We start from the raw sequence: 17821 nt of genomic DNA, 5'->3' as shown, positions 1-17821 counted from the left end.
GCCATATTTATTTACAATAAAATGTTGCCACTTGGCAGTTGGCACCTATGACCGTAAATCATTTTCACACATATTTTGTCTTAATATTAAAAAAAAATTTGTTAATATTTTAATTAATCTTCAATGAATGTGTCAATGAAATATTAATAAGTATTAAATAGGTAGTCATTATCCTAAATTGTTATTTTTCACATTCTAGGTTTTAAACTGACCATAAACTGACATACTGAAAGTAACGTCATCTGGTAAACTTCCCTGACAGATATGTTTTTATTGCCAACAGAAGAAGATGTTCCCCAGCTTAGAGGTACTACATAATAATTTTATTTTAAACGTTTGACCTTAACGATCTTTAGGCGCGTTGAAAATAAAATTTCAAAGTCCTGACATGTCACGGAGTAAGGCGATGATTTTGGAATCTTTTAATTTTGCCAAAGAAGTTCTTCTTACATGTGTGCTCGGCACACAGGTTCTTTTTTTTCATCTTAAAATGTTGCACATAGAAACGAATTATAAACAACAATTATTTGAATCCTTTAGTTTTAATACCTGCTTAAATCAAACTGCTTGGTAACAATTAAATTGCTTTTTATTGCATTCATGAGCTAGATAATACTATGTACTATATATATATTATGTTATATCGATGAGTACAAAAATATCATGAATAAAATAAAAAAACTTTGTACAATATTTAAGCGAATTATGAATAAAACACTAGAAACATTTACAAATGCTGTCATAATTTTTGACGTTCAATCACAAGTGACAGATCACAGTTCTCATCTGTCATCTTAAGCGATTGTTGTTGTGATTTGCTAATGGGTTTCGACGTCGCGACTCGCGAGCTTACACTTCTAAATAGGTCCAATAGGTCTTATTAGACGTATATGTAAACGGACGTGCACTTGTGTTCATTTATGTATTCGAATAATAGTATTATATAAAATGTTGTAAATGCTTTATTGAGTGCAAAATTTAAAATGGAAACTACGCCACTTTTAACGCGACCTAAAAAGAAATCCATATGGTCAAGGTAGTCAATGTTGTTATGTTATTCTAATCAACGCTTCCTTTGTTTGTAAAATCTGTGTTGTTAATTTTTAGATTAAACTTTGGATGGTTTCGTCGAAAAGAACTTTGCGCTCGAGTTATTCATTTGGGGGAATTACCTGAAGAAGAGTATCCTCCGAATTATGTATGCAATCAGGTAAGATAAATCTTTCCGTTATTAATCCAATTAGAATCAATGAAACCGAGAAACACGAATTGTGTTATTAATTTATGCTAATGGATTCCTTCTTAGATTTCATTGCTTATAGAACACTGACTGCATTTTGATTTAAGTGTTAAATAATTTTTGTGCTAAATATTTATTTTTATTTTATTGTGAAAGTCATTGAACTACTGTGAACAAAGTAGAATTATAAGTTCTTTGACCTATTTATTATAGAAATACACAATGTGGGACAGTCAAAATACCTGATAAGAGAATGTGATAAGCAATGAATTATTTAATTATACTGTATACTATGAATTATGTATGTTTACATGTAGGGTAATTACACGGTAATTTATTTTTTATTGTTTCAAGATTACTTCATGTTTGGTTGTTTATATTAATATTAAACTCTGATAATAATTATTGTTATGATGAAAATAATTTAATAAAGTAGGTATATGACAAAAAGAATCTCAAAAAAAATTGCTTAAATTAAACTGGATAAACTTCTAAAATCTAAGCATAATTCTATCATGCCTTATATATTTTTGCAAAATGGTAACAACAAAAACACCCTGGGAGGATTGTAGGTAACCCATTAGTCAAGAAATGATATAAGCTTATTATGCCACAATGTTATCCTATCCTCAGAAAAAGTTTAAACATATTATTCTTTCCTCATAATAAATATAATATGCATCCTATTAAAAGGGCAATTTTAGATAAGAACTGACTTTTATTGGCACAAAACACATTAAAACAATGATAAATGGTTAACATAGTCTTTTCTGTATGCATTTCGTGACTGATCAAAACACAAGCTTTTTCATACAAATAAAACAACAAACAAAAATCTCTCCTTTTATAAGTTACTAGCTGTGCTCCGCGGTTTCATCCGCATTGCTCCTCTCCTGTTGGTCTAAGCGTGGTGATATATAGCCTATAGCCTTCCTCCATAAATGGGCTATCTAACACCGAAAGAATTTTTCAAAGCGGACCAGTAGTTCCTGAGATTAAAGCATTCAAACAAACAAACATACTCTTCAGCTTTATAATATGTATTAGTATAGATTACTACGAATAGCTTGAAAGTTTAGACATAAAAGACCTAACATTATTAACAGAATTTTACAATTTGTTTCAGAAATACAACATCCTTACATTCCTGCCTATCGTTCTATTTGAACAGTTCAGGTTTTTCCTGAACCTGTATTTCCTGGTGATGGCCCTCAGTCAGTTCATACCAAGCATCCGAATTGGCTACCTGTACACCTACTGGGGGCCGCTGTGTTTTGTGCTTGCGGTTACTGTGTTCAGAGAGGCGATTGACGATTATAGACGATATAGGTTTGATGCCTTATATTATTGTTCACACAGTTAATCTTATTATTTATCAAATTTTTGAAAAAAGTGAGATCCCATGTCCCCTAGTGGGGTAAGGGGCAGATGCATTATACATCTGTTTCACTAATAGATTTTCTTTAGGGACAAGTAGGTGATCAGCCTTCTGTGTCCTACCAGACCAAGACATTTTTTTTTCTTCGTCTCCACCTGGAATCGAACCCAGGACCCCTCGGTGTTACGCTCACGCGTCTACCATTGTACCGAGGAGGCGGTCTATAATTTTTTAATGTCATGTCAATTTTCACCCAAGCAAAGTTACGGTAATTGTACTTAATGCAAACTAGCCGGGTGAAAAGCTACTGCATATAATGATACCTTTAAAACTAATTCTTTACAGTTTAATATGTACAACTAGAGATAAAATATTGTTTATGCTATAATAATTATCACAATATAAATATTTGTTATCAGTAATAATGGTTGTATTTCACAATTGTTTATGAGAAATCCCCATTCATAAACTTTATACGTTAAGCAATGTTCGCTGCTGTTATAAAATGCTTTTGATGACATTTAAGTAATATTATGTGCAAATATACGATTTTACACATCATTCATATAATAATACAGCTCACACATTATTGGGTATTAAAACAAATAATTCATTTAAAATTTATATTCAAGCGAAGGTGACTAACCAGCTACAGTTTAATGAAATTGACTATACCATATTTACAGACGCGACAAAGAAGTGAACCGCCAGCGCTACGAGCGCATAGTGTTAGACACACCCATCGAAGGCTACCGTCCCTTCGTCACAGAACAAGTATCTGCGTCCGCGCTACGTGTAGGCGATATAGTAATGTTGCACAAGGGACAAAGGGTCCCCGCTGATATGATACTGTTGAGGACCAATGAGACGATGGGAACTGTGTTCATACGGACAGATCAGTTGGACGGAGAGATTGATTGGAAATTGAGGTTTGATTCATAGTATAGTACTTATTTTTTTTAAATATAGGTAAAATGAAAATTTATTTGAGGATACTTCTGTTAAGTTTTTAAACCAAAACTAAAATTGTGTCTTAACAGTGACATAGATGTGAAAATACAGTTTTATACTTAATCAATCTCTAAATATAAATTAGAACACATCACGCAGAAGGAGATTTTTTAAAATAATTTAAAACATATTTTTGTAAGCACTAAAAACATTTTAGTATCGAAGTTCCGATTAATTAAATTATACATAGTAATCACTACTCAGTTAAACAGGAAATGGAAACTTCTGGTCTAGGGCTTACAAAGTATTATGTTACATGCTTAAGAGTACGAGTATTAGATTACTTTTGCAATAATTAACTGTATGTTCTATTCATAGTAAATGAAAATATTTGTACTTTCATCCTGTAGTTTGTAATGTATCATGTATGTATTATACAGTCTACAGTCAAGCAGTGTTTAATTAATACAAATCATTGCAATCCAATAAAATTTAAAATTAGTTTTTCTCTTTGAATATAGTGCAAATGTGTGTAAAATATAAGTGTAACGTGTATGATTACGTAGTTCACCTGAAGCAGAAAACTACGTGATTAAATTGAGATTTTTTCGATGTATAGGTACTTAAACATAACATCTCATAATATTTAATACGAATGCTTGCACGTTTTATGTTAAATCTCATCTAATATAAATATATACATAAGAATATGACAACTTTATTTTTGGATCAGACATTTAAAAATATATGGTATATTTATATTATACTAGCGGTCCGCCCCGGCCTCCATAAGAACCATCCTCGTACTTCAAGGAATATTATAAAAAAAGAATTAACGAAATCGGTTCAGCCGTTCTCGAGTTTTGCGCTTACCAACACATTTGGGGATTCATTTTTATTATATAGATTTTTTTTAAAGAAAATAAAGGCTATTACAATAATTATGATTTACAGGATACCACTACCATCAACGCAAAAACTACCCACCGACGCGCATTTACTAGACATAAACGCTAAAATATTCATTGAAAAACCTGAAAAGGATATACATTCGTTCATTGGTACTTGTACTAGATTGGATGAAGAGGAAATCGATTCTTTAGATATAGAAAACACGTTGTGGAGCGGCTGTGTAGTCGCTTCGGGACAGGCTACCGGCCTTGTTATTTATACAGGTAATTTATTTTTATGTACAACATAAGCCATCAAAACATTAAAGTATAACGAGAAATAGATTTACCGATTCTTGTACACCAAATTTTCGTTTTTATAATATTTGTAGGTATATAAGTTTGTTTAGTTTAATAAATTATTTTTATTACGAAAATGTATTGATAGGATGAATACTATAAAGTAAAAACTAACTATATCCTTATATTTTATACATAAACCTTTCAGAATTAAATACTTATTTTTAACAAAAAAGGAAACCAAATTGTCAAAAATAGATAAAATGGAAATAAAAAATAAATGTCAAATAAAAAAGTACCTATCATCAATTCTTACAATTAAAACTAGTAGAGCTTATTTCCTATAGTAATTCACCTTCAATCCATAGATATATAATATATTCCAACTGATAAAATTATTATTAAGATTTTTATGAAAAACATTCTTTCATTCGCTTAGGAACGGAAACTCGCAGCGTAATGAATAACGCAGCACCACGATCTAAAGTCGGTCAACTAGAGCTAAGAGTGAATGATTTCACTAAAGTGCTCTTTGGGGCAACTCTCGGTACATCGTTCCTGCTGATTGCGCTGAAGGGTTTCGACGGACCCTGGTTTGGGTTCCTCGTCAGATTTGTACTGCTGTTCTCGTATATTATTCCTATTAGGTAAGTTTTGTTCTGAAATTAGAAAAAAAATTAAGCACTTCTTGAAATGTTCTTGAAATAGATTTTTTTAATATTTTCTGGTTTTTGAAAAATTTGTATTACATTTCATTGTTTTGATCTGATGATGATCCTTGAAGTATTCAAGCCGTTTGATTATGATAATTCAGGCTAGTTAAAATAACTTCTCATTTTTAACTTTTGAAACAATAATATAAACTATGTGGTACTAGAGTGTAATTAGTATATTTTTAGTTAGTACAATATTATTTTAAGTCAAAGATTTTATCACTTTGCAAGCAAAAATCACCTGAACACACTCCGACATAAAGTGCGAAATCCCTTACAGCTTACGAGTGAACCTGGAAATGGGTAAAGTGTTCTACTCCTGGACGATACAGCGCGACAAGAAGATTGAAGGCACAGTGATGCGATCGACCACGATACCGGAGGAACTGGGCAGGATTCAGTACTTGCTCGCTGACAAAACGGGGACATTGACCAAGAATGAGATGGTCTTCCAGAAGTTGCATTTGGGTAACGCACTGTTTGACAGGGAAAACTTTCATGAGGTAAGTTTGGCAGGTTATTAAGTAAGTCTATTTTGTAGGGTTCCATACCGAAAGGGTAAAAAAGAGCCCTATTACTGAGATTTCGCTGTCAGTCTGCTTGTCCGTATCTCATTAACTGTAATAGAAAGTGTGATGTGATACAGTTTAAATTTTTTAAGATGATTCTGTTGCCGTTCATCAAAATCAACAGTTGACATCATAATCATAAATATGTGACCAATTATTTTTACAGGTGTTTTTTTAGCTTATATTTACGGAACCTTCAGTAATTACGTCAGTTGAAATAATCGGTCAAGTCCGACTCTCACTTGACCAAACACAAAACGAAATTACATTTGATCAATTTATAGGGTTCTGTTCAGTACTGGTTCTGCAAAAATACGTTGAAGTTCCATACTCACGACATACAATTATTTTAACTATTATTTTTCCGTTGAAAAAGTGTTTTCGGTCTTCGAGCGTTTTGAGTTTGAAAAAAAATTGGTTGTCTGTAAAGTCGGTTTACTGACGATAGTTGAACGTGACAACGTCCGATTGTGCTTCTTTGTCGCTCATTCCGCGCTCTCGCTTGCACTTCAAGCCTATGGAACGCCTCAGAGCGAGGTAACGCCGCATGAGTCATGTTTTTTCGTGCGATATCGAATTACAAGACGTACAAGACGTATTTAGTGGTACAAAAGAGCGGTGTCCACAGGTGGAAGCGCTGCTAACACAGCACATAACGAAAGACAGTCCGTCAGTAGCGAGCAGCCCGCTGGAGGGCGGGTCGGTGACGCCAACCCCGCGGCAGGTGTGGGCCAGCGTGCTCGCGCTCGCGCTCTGCCACAACGTGACGCCGGCCTACGAACTCGACGAGCGGGACGAGCAGTCTGGTGCGTTTCCTACCAATCTATAATAAAAATAAAAATAAAATAAAATAAAATTTATTAGCAACTTCAAATATAACATTACAATATTGCTCTGCCCTCTGAACTAGTAACCTTATAATATGTATATATGTACTTACAAAAAAGAGCGTGTGTCCCGAGCATACGTGACAGAAGTGAAACTTCTTCAATCTATACTAATATTATAAAGCTGAAGAGTTTGTTTGTTTGTTTGCTAATCTCGGCAACTACTGGACCGATTTGAAAAATTAATTCGGTGTTGGATAGCCCATTTATCGAGGAAGGTTATATGTGATTAGCGTTTCAAACAAACATACTCTTCAGCTTTATAATATTATCTATAATATATACTTACAAAAAAGAGCGTGTATCCCGACCATACTTGTCAGAAGTGAAACTTCTTTGGCAAAATTCAAATATACCTCAAAATTTTACTCTCAACGCACATAAAGACGTTTCATTATTTATTTATTTATTCGTACAAGGTACCTTACAGCTAATTATACATTAAATAGAACATTTTACAATTCTATACGCAAATTACAAGGTACACCAATAACAATTAATTTTATACAGTGTGTGTAAAATATGTAAAAGATATGTGTGAGCAAAATATATAACAATTAACAAACCCTATATTATAATTCAATATAAAGGTAACAATATGTATGAGTGAGTGTAATTCTATGTGTGTGTGTGTGTTGTTTGTGATTTTCACTTCAAAAATTATCGCCAAATGTTTTGCCAAGCGTTGAACTCGAGTACAACACATTCGGCTATTTTTTAACGTTTGTGATCAGGCACAAGTTGATCACTTTTTTGAAGTTGGTTAAAAAATATTGAAATATTTTTTTAGCAATGAAGTATCTTTTCGCAGACATGGGCAGTTCAGTGATGTCGGAAAGTTGTGGTGGTGCGGTGCCTCAACAGCAGCTGTGCGACTATCAAGCAGCCAGTCCTGATGAAGTGGCGCTTGTTAAATGGACTGATATGGTAAAATTATGTTTTTTTTTAAAGTTTAGTACATATACCTCTCCTATGTGTTAAAGACTAGTTTAATCTCTAGAACCGGTTTCACGGTAATTTTTTTTTTGAAATCGTTAAGTAAAAAGCCTACTCCTAATCAAAATAGGCGGTAGTTTCATGAAATAGACTTCATTTCACTTCAAAAATTGAGAGCTTTATTTTCAGAACAAAAAATAATATCTATATTTTTAATGAAATATATTTTTTTTTTGTAAATCGGTTATAAAAAAATGTGTCAATCAAGGCAGGACATTTTTCTTGATTTCTCTCAATGATTCGTCTTTCTCGAAATTTTTTTTTATATAAACATTTATTTCCAGATGGGTGTATCCTTGTACCGTCGCGATCTGCACAACATATCGTTGAAACTCCGTGCCGCGAACGAGATCATGTCGTTCAACATTCTGCAGATCTTCCCGTTCACTAGTGAGAGCAAGATGATGGGTATTATTGTTCAGGTAAATTGCTAAATTGGCTTTGTGGATAGTTATTTATTAAACTAGTTAAATTGGCTTTGTTTAGTTATATTGGTTAGTTTATAACTATGGGAGATGATCTAGAATGAGAAAAAAGATAATTTTAGTTCATGTTACTTTTTTATTCGTCAAAAACATTATAAAATTTAAAATACACATTAGACATCACTTCATAGTATAAAACTATTTTTATAGATAGAGTGATTCAAGAGTAAGGTGTTAGAATATAATTTATAATGCTTTAGACCTAGCGGGCGAAGCCGCGGGCGGATAGCTAGTAAATACATAAAAGGAAATATTTGAGCGCATTGTCAATAAACAATATGAACTTTATGTATAAGTACATATACATTTTCCACATTAAGTACAGTCAAATAATCTGTCTACATGTTCCAATAACTAATATCTTCTTTGCCTTCTCCCCGTGGTTGCCTGGCAGAAATCACTGCATAGTGATAAGGCCGCCCTTTGTGCTTTTGTTTATTGTAAATTGTTATTTTATGTACTTGTGTTGTTGTATGTGTGTTAGCACTTTAATGTGCTTTATTGCACAATAAAGTGTTAAATAAATAAATAATATCCCCCCTAAATTCCTTCAGGAAGAAATCTCTGGTGACATAACATACTACGTGAAAGGAGCTGACGTGGCACTATCCAAGCTTTTGCACTCCAGCTGGCTTTCAGCTGAATGCAGCCGGCTTGCAGCTGACGGGCTGCGAACACTCGTGGTCGCTAAGAAGAGCTTGGGCAAGAACGAGTATCTGGAGTTCGAGGTGATTTTGAGTGTCAATGAGATATAAAAATAATAAAAAAAAATTGGTTGTTTGTAAAGTAGGTTTACGATCGAGATGTTTACGTGATAACGTCTTATTGGTGGCAGCGCTCGAGATGAGACGGGAGATCGGTCCGTCTCTCTCTCGTTATACCTGCGATCGCGCTCGTGAGGTTTTGGTGTGACACAAGTTTCTGAACATGTCACCCGACTAAAACGATTTTAAAAACGTTATCACGTTAAAAGACATGTGGCACTCGGGGACTGCCGCGGTAAAGCTATTGCATGCTATTCCTTCAAGTCACACCTCCGTATCCGTCGGCTCAAGTCCGTCCCCGCGCTCAAGGCCCGCGATAGAAGCTATGCAATAGCTTAAAAATATAGAAAGGAAATGGACCAAAAACATCCTTGGGGTACACCAGTGCATACTGCACTTTGTATTCGGAATTGTAATACTGTATTTCTTTCATTGACATTATTAATTATACTTTGGTGATTACTTATAAGATACTACTTTTGCCCTGAGCTATAGTTTGTATTTGTGTTCAATATTTCATTAATAAATGATTAGCTACATAATCAAAAGCCTTCGACAGGTCAAATTTTTGTTATTGTTGTGAGTAATGCTTTTTAATGATTAATGAATTTATGATTACTTCCTAATTATAAGGCCGCCTTTTCGTGCATATGTGCCCGTGTGTTATTATTGTATAAAATTATAGTCTAATTTTGTTTGCCCTGGTATGTATGTACAATAAAGCATAAATAAATAAATTAATAAATTAATTTACTTTATTTGTTACATTCCAGAGCGAATACAAAGAAGCGCGTCTAAGCGTGACGAACCGAAGCGAGCGAACAGCGACCGCCATGTCACGGTTACATCGTGGGTTAGAGTTACTGGGCCTCACGGGTGTAGAGGACAGGCTTGCGGACGACGTTCCCAGGACATTGGCTATGTTGAGAACCGCGGGGATTAAGGTACGATATCACTACATAGTATAAAACAAAGTCAGTTTCTCTGTCCCTATATCCCTTAAATCTTTAAAACTACGTAACGGATTTTGATGCAGTTTTCTTAAATAAATGAGTGATTCAAGAAGAAGATTTTAGTATATACATAATTTATTAGGTTTTAGACAAAGCGAGCGAAGCCGCGGGCGGAATGCTAGTTGATTATAAATAAATTGTGATAGATAAGTTATAAAAAAGTTTGTATAAATTTATCAACTTTTGAAGAATTTACTGGCAAAATTAAGAATTTCGTTAACTATTTAATATTTTTATGTGACTATTTAAAAATAGTTTTTGGTATTGTTACACTCATTATTACATTATAAAGTACTGGGTAATAGTGTATAACATTTCTTTTTTGAAAAATTTCCATCCCGAAAATTTCCCTAACGCGCTTAATTAATTTCCTACTGTTTAATTATATTTATTCATATTTCAGTCCGTCGATTTTTAATGTTTACTATCTTTATTCTCCAGATCTGGATGTTAACCGGCGACAAGCTAGAAACAGCACTATGTATAGCCCGTTCCCTACACCTGGGCGGCGGGTCACGTTGGTTTGTTGCGCCCGAGTGCGTGTCACGACGAGATGCACATCAATTGCTAACTGCATTGAGACAAGCTACCGATACGGATCTGATAGTCGAGGGGGAGACTTTAGAGGTGAGGATTTATAGGAATACCCCCATAAAACAGCTTTGCCTTATGTTTTTGAAGGTATGTGCTAGAAACAGCGCTATTGTGTAGCCCGTGTTGGTTTGTTGCGCCCGAGTGTGTGTCATGACGAGATGCCCATCAATTGTTAACTGCATTGAGACAAACTACGGATACGGATTTGATTGTGGAGGGGGAGTCTATGGAGGTGAGATTTCATTGACATTTGTCATTTATTTGTGTATTTATCCCACCGCTAACTGGGCTGCCGGCGGCCTATAAACAAAACAGGATCTTTTTGTTTTTCAGACTTTAATGTACGTGTGTATATGTCTAAAACAACACATTAAATTGCATGTTAGTGTGTTGTTATATTTTATTACGCATTGTTAAATTATACCCGTTGTAAACCCACGTGCTAGGTCTCTAACCTAATACTCGAACCACAGGTACACCCCGGACACTCCATACAAAATTATCGTTTTGACAGTCACACTGTAGAGACTGCAAATGTGTGTGTTAACGCTTTATGGTTGGCACATTTGTGACTAGCGTAAAAAAAAATTCGCGTTTTTCTGATGAAATACTTCCGTAAACAGCACAATATCTAACCATTTTCTACGAAAAACGATAATCACAAATCCAAAATAATTAATTACTTTAAGTCAATTTGATTAATGTTGTCAATCTTCGTTGCGTATCGTCCTTGCAGAAAAATGCGGACCATTTTTAGCCTGATCGTGCGGGGTGAGGTAAGTGTTTAATTTTGGCGGGAGGCGGAGAGTGTCCGTTCTGTAGCGTTTAGCTACTATTATGTATTCTGTGCTACAGGTGTGCCTCCGTTCATACGAGGAAGAGTTCGTGGAGGTACTGCGCAGTTGCGCTGGCGTGGTGGTGGCGCGCTGCTCGCCCACGCAGAAGGCGCAGGTGGTGCGGCTGCTGCGCGCGCGCAGTCTGCGGGTGGCCGCCGTGGGGGACGGGGGCAACGACGTGGCCATGATACAGGAGGCCGATATGGGTGAGTGTGCACGTGTGAGCCCACGCAGAAGGCGCAGGTGGTGCGGCTGCTGCGCGCGCGCAGTCTGCGGGTGGCCGCCGTGGGGGACGGGGGCAACGACGTGGCCATGATACAGGAGGCCGATATGGGTGAGTGTGCACGTGTGAGCCCACGCAGAAGGCGCAGGTGGTGCGGCTGCTGCGCGCGCGCAGTCTGCGGGTGGCCGCCGTGGGGGACGGGGGCAACGACGTGGCCATGATACAGGAGGCCGATATGGGTGAGTGTGCACGTGTGAGCCCACGCAGAAGGCGCAGGTGGTGCGGCTGCTGCGCGCGCGCAGTCTGCGGGTGGCCGCCGTGGGGGACGGGGGCAACGACGTGGCCATGATACAGGAGGCCGATATGGGTGAGTGTGCACGTGTGAGCCCACGCAGAAGGCGCAGGTGGTGCGGCTGCTGCGCGCGCGCAGTCTGCGGGTGGCCGCCGTGGGGGACGGGGGCAACGACGTGGCCATGATACAGGAGGCCGATATGGGTGAGTGGTGCACGTACACGGGCACACACGCACATGCATTCATGCAAATATACACGCGCAAGCACGCCCGCACACTCACACAAACACACTTCACACGCACGCATGCATGCAAATATACACGCGCAAACACGCCCGCACACTCACTCAAACACACTTCACACGCACACATGCAAATACACAAACGTAATCACACGCTTATACACACACGCGAGCAAGAACGCAAGCAAATACACGCGCAAGCACGCCCGCACACTCACTCAAACACACTTCACAGTTCACACGAACACATGCATGCAAATATACACGCGCAAGCACGCCCGCACACTCACACAAACACACTTCACACGCACACATGCATGCTAATATACACGCGCACACACACACACGCACATCTAACACATGCGCGTGCATTCATGCATGCAAGCATACAAATAGTATTGTTAATAAAATTGTCACATAATAATACATGCACACGTACGCATAACATACACATGCGTACGCACGACATGCACACGCGTGCTCACAAACGCAAATAAAGCTTAAAATTTTATTTTTATAGCATTAAATGTAATTTATTCAGAAAACATTTAAACTCTGTGTATTTCTCTCCAGGCGTAGGCATAGAAGGCGCAGAAGGTCGTGCAGCATCCCTAGCGGGAGATGTGAGCATCCGCAGCTTTTCCAACCTCGCTCGTTTGTTATTGGTCCACGGAAGAAGGTCCGTAATGCGGTCCGCGGCTTTGTGCCTCTTTATAGTGCATAGGGGTCTGATCGTATCTACTATGCAGGTGAGATTTTGATTTATTATGTTTTTGTTTTTTTTTTTTTCATCTGGTTTAGAAATTATTAACATTTCTATGATTTTATTGAAAAGATAGAATTTTAAAGATCTTCATGAAATAGAGCAACATTCTACTAATTTCCTTTAATATTTAAAATTTAACATTGTTATAAGATTGTCATTCGAGTAAATAGGAAATATCCACAGTTTAAAGTTAATTGATCCGGCTCGAAGGACCTACAAAATTTTTATATGTATTTTTACAGGCCGTCTTTTCTGTCGTGTTCTATTTTTCATCGGTATCGCTTTACCCCGGATTTCTAATGGTCGGATATGGAACGCTTTTCACAATGCTCCCAGTGTTTTCTTTAGTAAGTATATTTTATAGTCATTTTTAGATTTCTCACAACAAAAATGAGACTGCATCCCACAAAAAAATTGAGACTGTTTAGAATTTTATTATTTTCAATTTTGATTTCTGATTTTTATTCTGAACTAGCTTTCCGCCCGCGGCTTCGCCCGCTTTGTCTAAAACATAATAAATTATATACTAAAACCTTCCTCTTGAATCACTATAATATATATTTAAAAAAAAACCGCATCAAAATCCGTTGCGTAGTTTTAAAGATTTAAGCATACATAGGGACATAGGGACAGAGAAAGCGACTTTGTTTTATACTATGTAGTGATTATTAAGGCACGATAGACTGATTTTTGGAATGCGTAATTTAAAAATAATTCGCAAATTGTTTTTTTTGCAAATTCTTCTTTTGAAACAATAGTCGTGTAGACTTTAGATAATAATTTATTTTACAAATTCGTAATTTTTACACATTAGTAGTATAAATAATAATTTAATATATTATTAAAGGTACTCGACAAGGACATATCAAGCTCAACGGCTTTAAGATATCCGCAACTCTATAAACAATTGACGCAAGGAAGACAACTGTCCTATAAGACTTTCTACATTTGGATTGGCATATCAATATACCAAGGTAAGCTGATTTTAATTAAATTAGGAAGATTTTAATTAAACTTGGTTCATATTAAAAGCTCACTCTATTTAGAAGAGACACATATACTAGCTTTGCCCCGTGGTTTTACACGCATTGCTCCGCTCCTGTTGGTCTTAGCGTGATGATTTAATATAGCCTATAGCCTTCCTCGATAAATGGGCTATCTAACATAGAAATAATTTTTCAAATCGGACCAGTAGTTCCTGAGATAAGCGCGTTCAAACAAACTCTTCAGCTTTATAATATAAGTATAGATATCCATAACAATAAAAATTGTACTTTATTTATTTGTTATGTAGTAAAGACAGTGAGAAGGAGATAATAATCCTTTTTATTTTAAGATGTTTCTATCCATATCCAATCGACTGACTTAAAATAAAAATTAAATTTTTATTGCCAGGTGGTGTAATAATGTACGGTGCGTTAGTCCTCTTCGAAGACCAGCTTATCCATATAGTGGAGATCAGCTACACAGCGCTGATCCTCACTGAGTTGATCATGGTGGCTCTCACTGTGACCACGTGGCATAGACTCATGGTCGTGGCTGAATTGGCCAGTCTGCTGATGTATACCGCCACGCTGTTGATATTTACTACGTATTTTGGTAAGTAGATCCGATAAAACTAGTGCGGAGTAGTCTACTGTGTCTTTCCTAAAGGAATAGTTCTTAGAAAGTATAGACCCTGGAGGAAGAAACCTTCAAGGAAATTGGCACCGCCTGAAAGTAGCTGAAGTGACCAGTCTTCTGGTGTATGCCGCTATGTTACTCATATTCTCTTCGTGTTTTGGTAAATGACATCTTCAGGGTTGATAATTTACTGAGCTGTTCATGGTGGCGCTCACTGTGACCACGTGGCATAGACTCATGGTAGTGGCTGAATTGGCCAGTCTGCTGATGTATACAGCCACGCTGCTGATATTTACTACGTATTACGGTAAGTAATCTTCTTAGGACTGGTTATTATGCTACAGGCAATTCAATTTCAAATTCAATGAACAGCCCCTATAGGAAGAAACCTTCAACTCGCATGAAGATGGCTTAACTGATCAGTCTGTTCATGCCTATCATGCTGCTTATCTTTACTTCCTATTTTGATAAATGTACTATATGTCTCCTTCGACGATTTCCTGTATCTTATCATAAGTAATGTTATTTTTCACACATGTTATCGCCAAAAACTTTGAGATTATATTTCAAAATTATTGCATCATTAATTTAACATATTCGATAACTGAAATTGATATTTTTGGTTTTATGGCATTCAAATGCTTTATAAATATTTCAATATATTTGGTCAAGCATCCGCCCCGGATTGGCGTGATTGATGTGAGTTCGAGTCCCGCCTCGTGATCGAATTTTTTCCATTCTTTATAAATTTTTATATTCGATAACTCCCAAAAAACCGTTTCTTAAATCCTGGAAAAAGAAATCACTTTCCAAAAATATTACTAAGGCCCGATTTTTCAATCCTTGGTTAAAACTTATCCGTCCAATAAAGTATTACACGATAATATTAAAATTTCACCATTAAACTGTCAAATCCGGACAATTAAAATGCATTTTTGAAATGTTAATAATAATAAATAATCCATACTAATATTATAAATGCGAAAGTAACTCTGTCTGTCTGTCTGTTACTCAATCACGCCTTAACTACTGAACCAATTTGCATGGAATTTGGTATAGAGACATTTTGATACCCGAGAAAGGACATAGGATAGGTTTTATCCCGGAAATCCTAGGGGAACGGGTTTTTCTTTGAAAACGCGGGCGAAGCCGCGGGCGGAAAGCTAGTAATTAATAAGTTTAATACGTTATCCGAAGAATAAGTTTTAACCAACGATTGAAAAATCAGCCCTAAATGTCATATCCTTGCAGACGGTGACTTCATCCGACACTGGGACTTCTGGTGGAAGGTGACCGTCATCACGCTGGTGTCCTGTCTCCCGCTCTACATAGTGAAGTACATGCACCGGAAGTGGAGGATGCGTCAGTACAAGAACATCCGGAAGTGAACTCTCCGCCTTCTCTCTAGCTCACATTGCTTTAACACTAGGATAGTTACCGTATTCCACTTGTATGTAGTGTAGGGTGTAAATGAGTTTTTTTTTTTTTTAAACCAGTTGAAATTATGTTCTATATTTTTTTTTTTGTATTGTAATAACCAGTTAAATTATGTTTGACAGTTATTTTTCTTTTCATTATAAAGAATGACTGTTCGAAATCGAGTTAAAATTATGTTGATTGATAATGTTGATTGATAATTTTATTGACAGTTTGTGACTATGCACTTTAGCACTTTAAATAAATATTTTAACTTGAACATATACGAAAGATCGTCACGAATTTAATCTGAATGTCAATTTCATCACAAGTGTAGACAATTTTCTCCCTGGACTTATTCCTTTTATTAATAAGTATGTTGTAATCAGTTTTTATGAACGTGATAAAATGGTGTGCATAGAAATCAAAATGGCGACCAATTGATATTATAATATTCGCTTACAAGTTATAGTTATTGGTTAAATTTATTTTTGTATTATTTAAGCAGATTTGCACTACAAACTATATTTATTTTAATTAATATTTAGATTAAATTTTAATATATAAACTATTTCTTACTTCTGTCTGTTGAGCGTGTTTCTTATAATAGTATTATTCCGTGATTTTTCTCGCTTTTTTCAATTTACTTGATCAAACCTGTTGACTGAATCTGCTTGACAATAATTTTCGAATTTCTTATATAATAATCATGTTTTAATGTCTTGTCTTATATCCTTTGTATAGGAAATCAATCTCAATTTTTTGCTTTTGTATTTGCCTGACGATATCCACTCAGGGGTCCTGGGTTCTATCTCCAAAGGTCTTAAATAGATATATGCATGGGTACGCAATAGTAAATGCAGTTAACTTTTTTCTTACAAAATATATCAATGAAAAATATAACGCATCTGCCCCAAAACTTTATTCAAAGAAAATATTTTTTTTCCAAAATAAACTCGTGAAGCAATGGATCCTGATGATCGTCTTAAATCTAAAAACGTGTTCAAAATAGATTACATTTTTCGTCCATCGCGTAAAAGTATTTATGTTTTAAAAGTAATTAATGAAAATTTTCTGTGATTAATATAGATTAAGTATATTTATAGGTTAAGGGTATATTCCACAGGTTATTAAAGTGTAATGATATTGTAAGTAAAAAGTGTAGACAGGTTATTAGCTTTCCGGAAGTAGCACGTCGAAATGTGGCTAATTAGCCAGACATCACTTCAATTGTCTCTATTTTCACTCGAGATAGTTGAATCATGCCATCTCGCTTTGACGTCCAATCGTGTGTGCGTTAGTGTGCCGTTTTTGAAGATCGAATTTTGTATTGGTAACCTATCTACACCTTTGAACTTATAATATCATTTTTAAAGTGTAGTGTGAAGTTTTTATATACAGTACAAACTGTGTATGTGATATGTATTTATTTGTTAGTCTATATTTTGTTTAGGTGAAGTATTTATCGTCACACAGTGTTATTGTTTAAAGTGAGATTGTGTATAATAAGTTTTGTAAAAATAAATTATTAAAATGAATGTGTTTTTCATTTAAGTATGTTTTGAATTGGAAATTTATTTTTAGTTCTTTGGAAAGCTTTAGTATTGATTATGTCACATTTGCTCGTATAGAAACGTTTATTT

The 17821-nt window shown here is 35.8% G+C and overlaps 1 protein-coding gene across 1 annotated transcript; it reads left to right on the top strand.

Annotated features, from left to right (window-relative positions):
* Positions 1 to 793: 793 nt before the first annotated feature.
* LOC149490021 (putative phospholipid-transporting ATPase IIB) lies at positions 794 to 17716 on the top strand. Its single transcript, XM_089714832.1, has 19 exons — positions 794 to 1036; positions 1108 to 1210; positions 2367 to 2569; positions 3305 to 3547; positions 4524 to 4744; positions 5199 to 5406; positions 5753 to 5975; positions 6670 to 6847; positions 7740 to 7855; positions 8209 to 8346; positions 8964 to 9137; positions 9947 to 10117; positions 10628 to 10813; positions 11636 to 11822; positions 12947 to 13122; positions 13382 to 13486; positions 13987 to 14113; positions 14535 to 14738; positions 16014 to 17716. The coding sequence occupies exons 1-19, from the start codon at positions 984 to 986 to the stop codon at positions 16148 to 16150; spliced, it is 3153 nt and encodes a 1050-aa protein (XP_089570958.1). The 5' UTR covers positions 794 to 983; the 3' UTR covers positions 16151 to 17716.
* Positions 17717 to 17821: the final 105 nt, after the last annotated feature.

Source organism: Colias philodice, chromosome 3 (assembly GCF_061535455.1).
Source record: "Colias philodice isolate Cphi_HAF_F1 chromosome 3, ilColPhil1 Martin Lab GWU primary, whole genome shotgun sequence".
NCBI lineage: Eukaryota > Metazoa > Arthropoda > Insecta > Lepidoptera > Pieridae > Colias > Colias philodice.
This window is presented reverse-complemented; position numbering and strand designations above follow the sequence as displayed.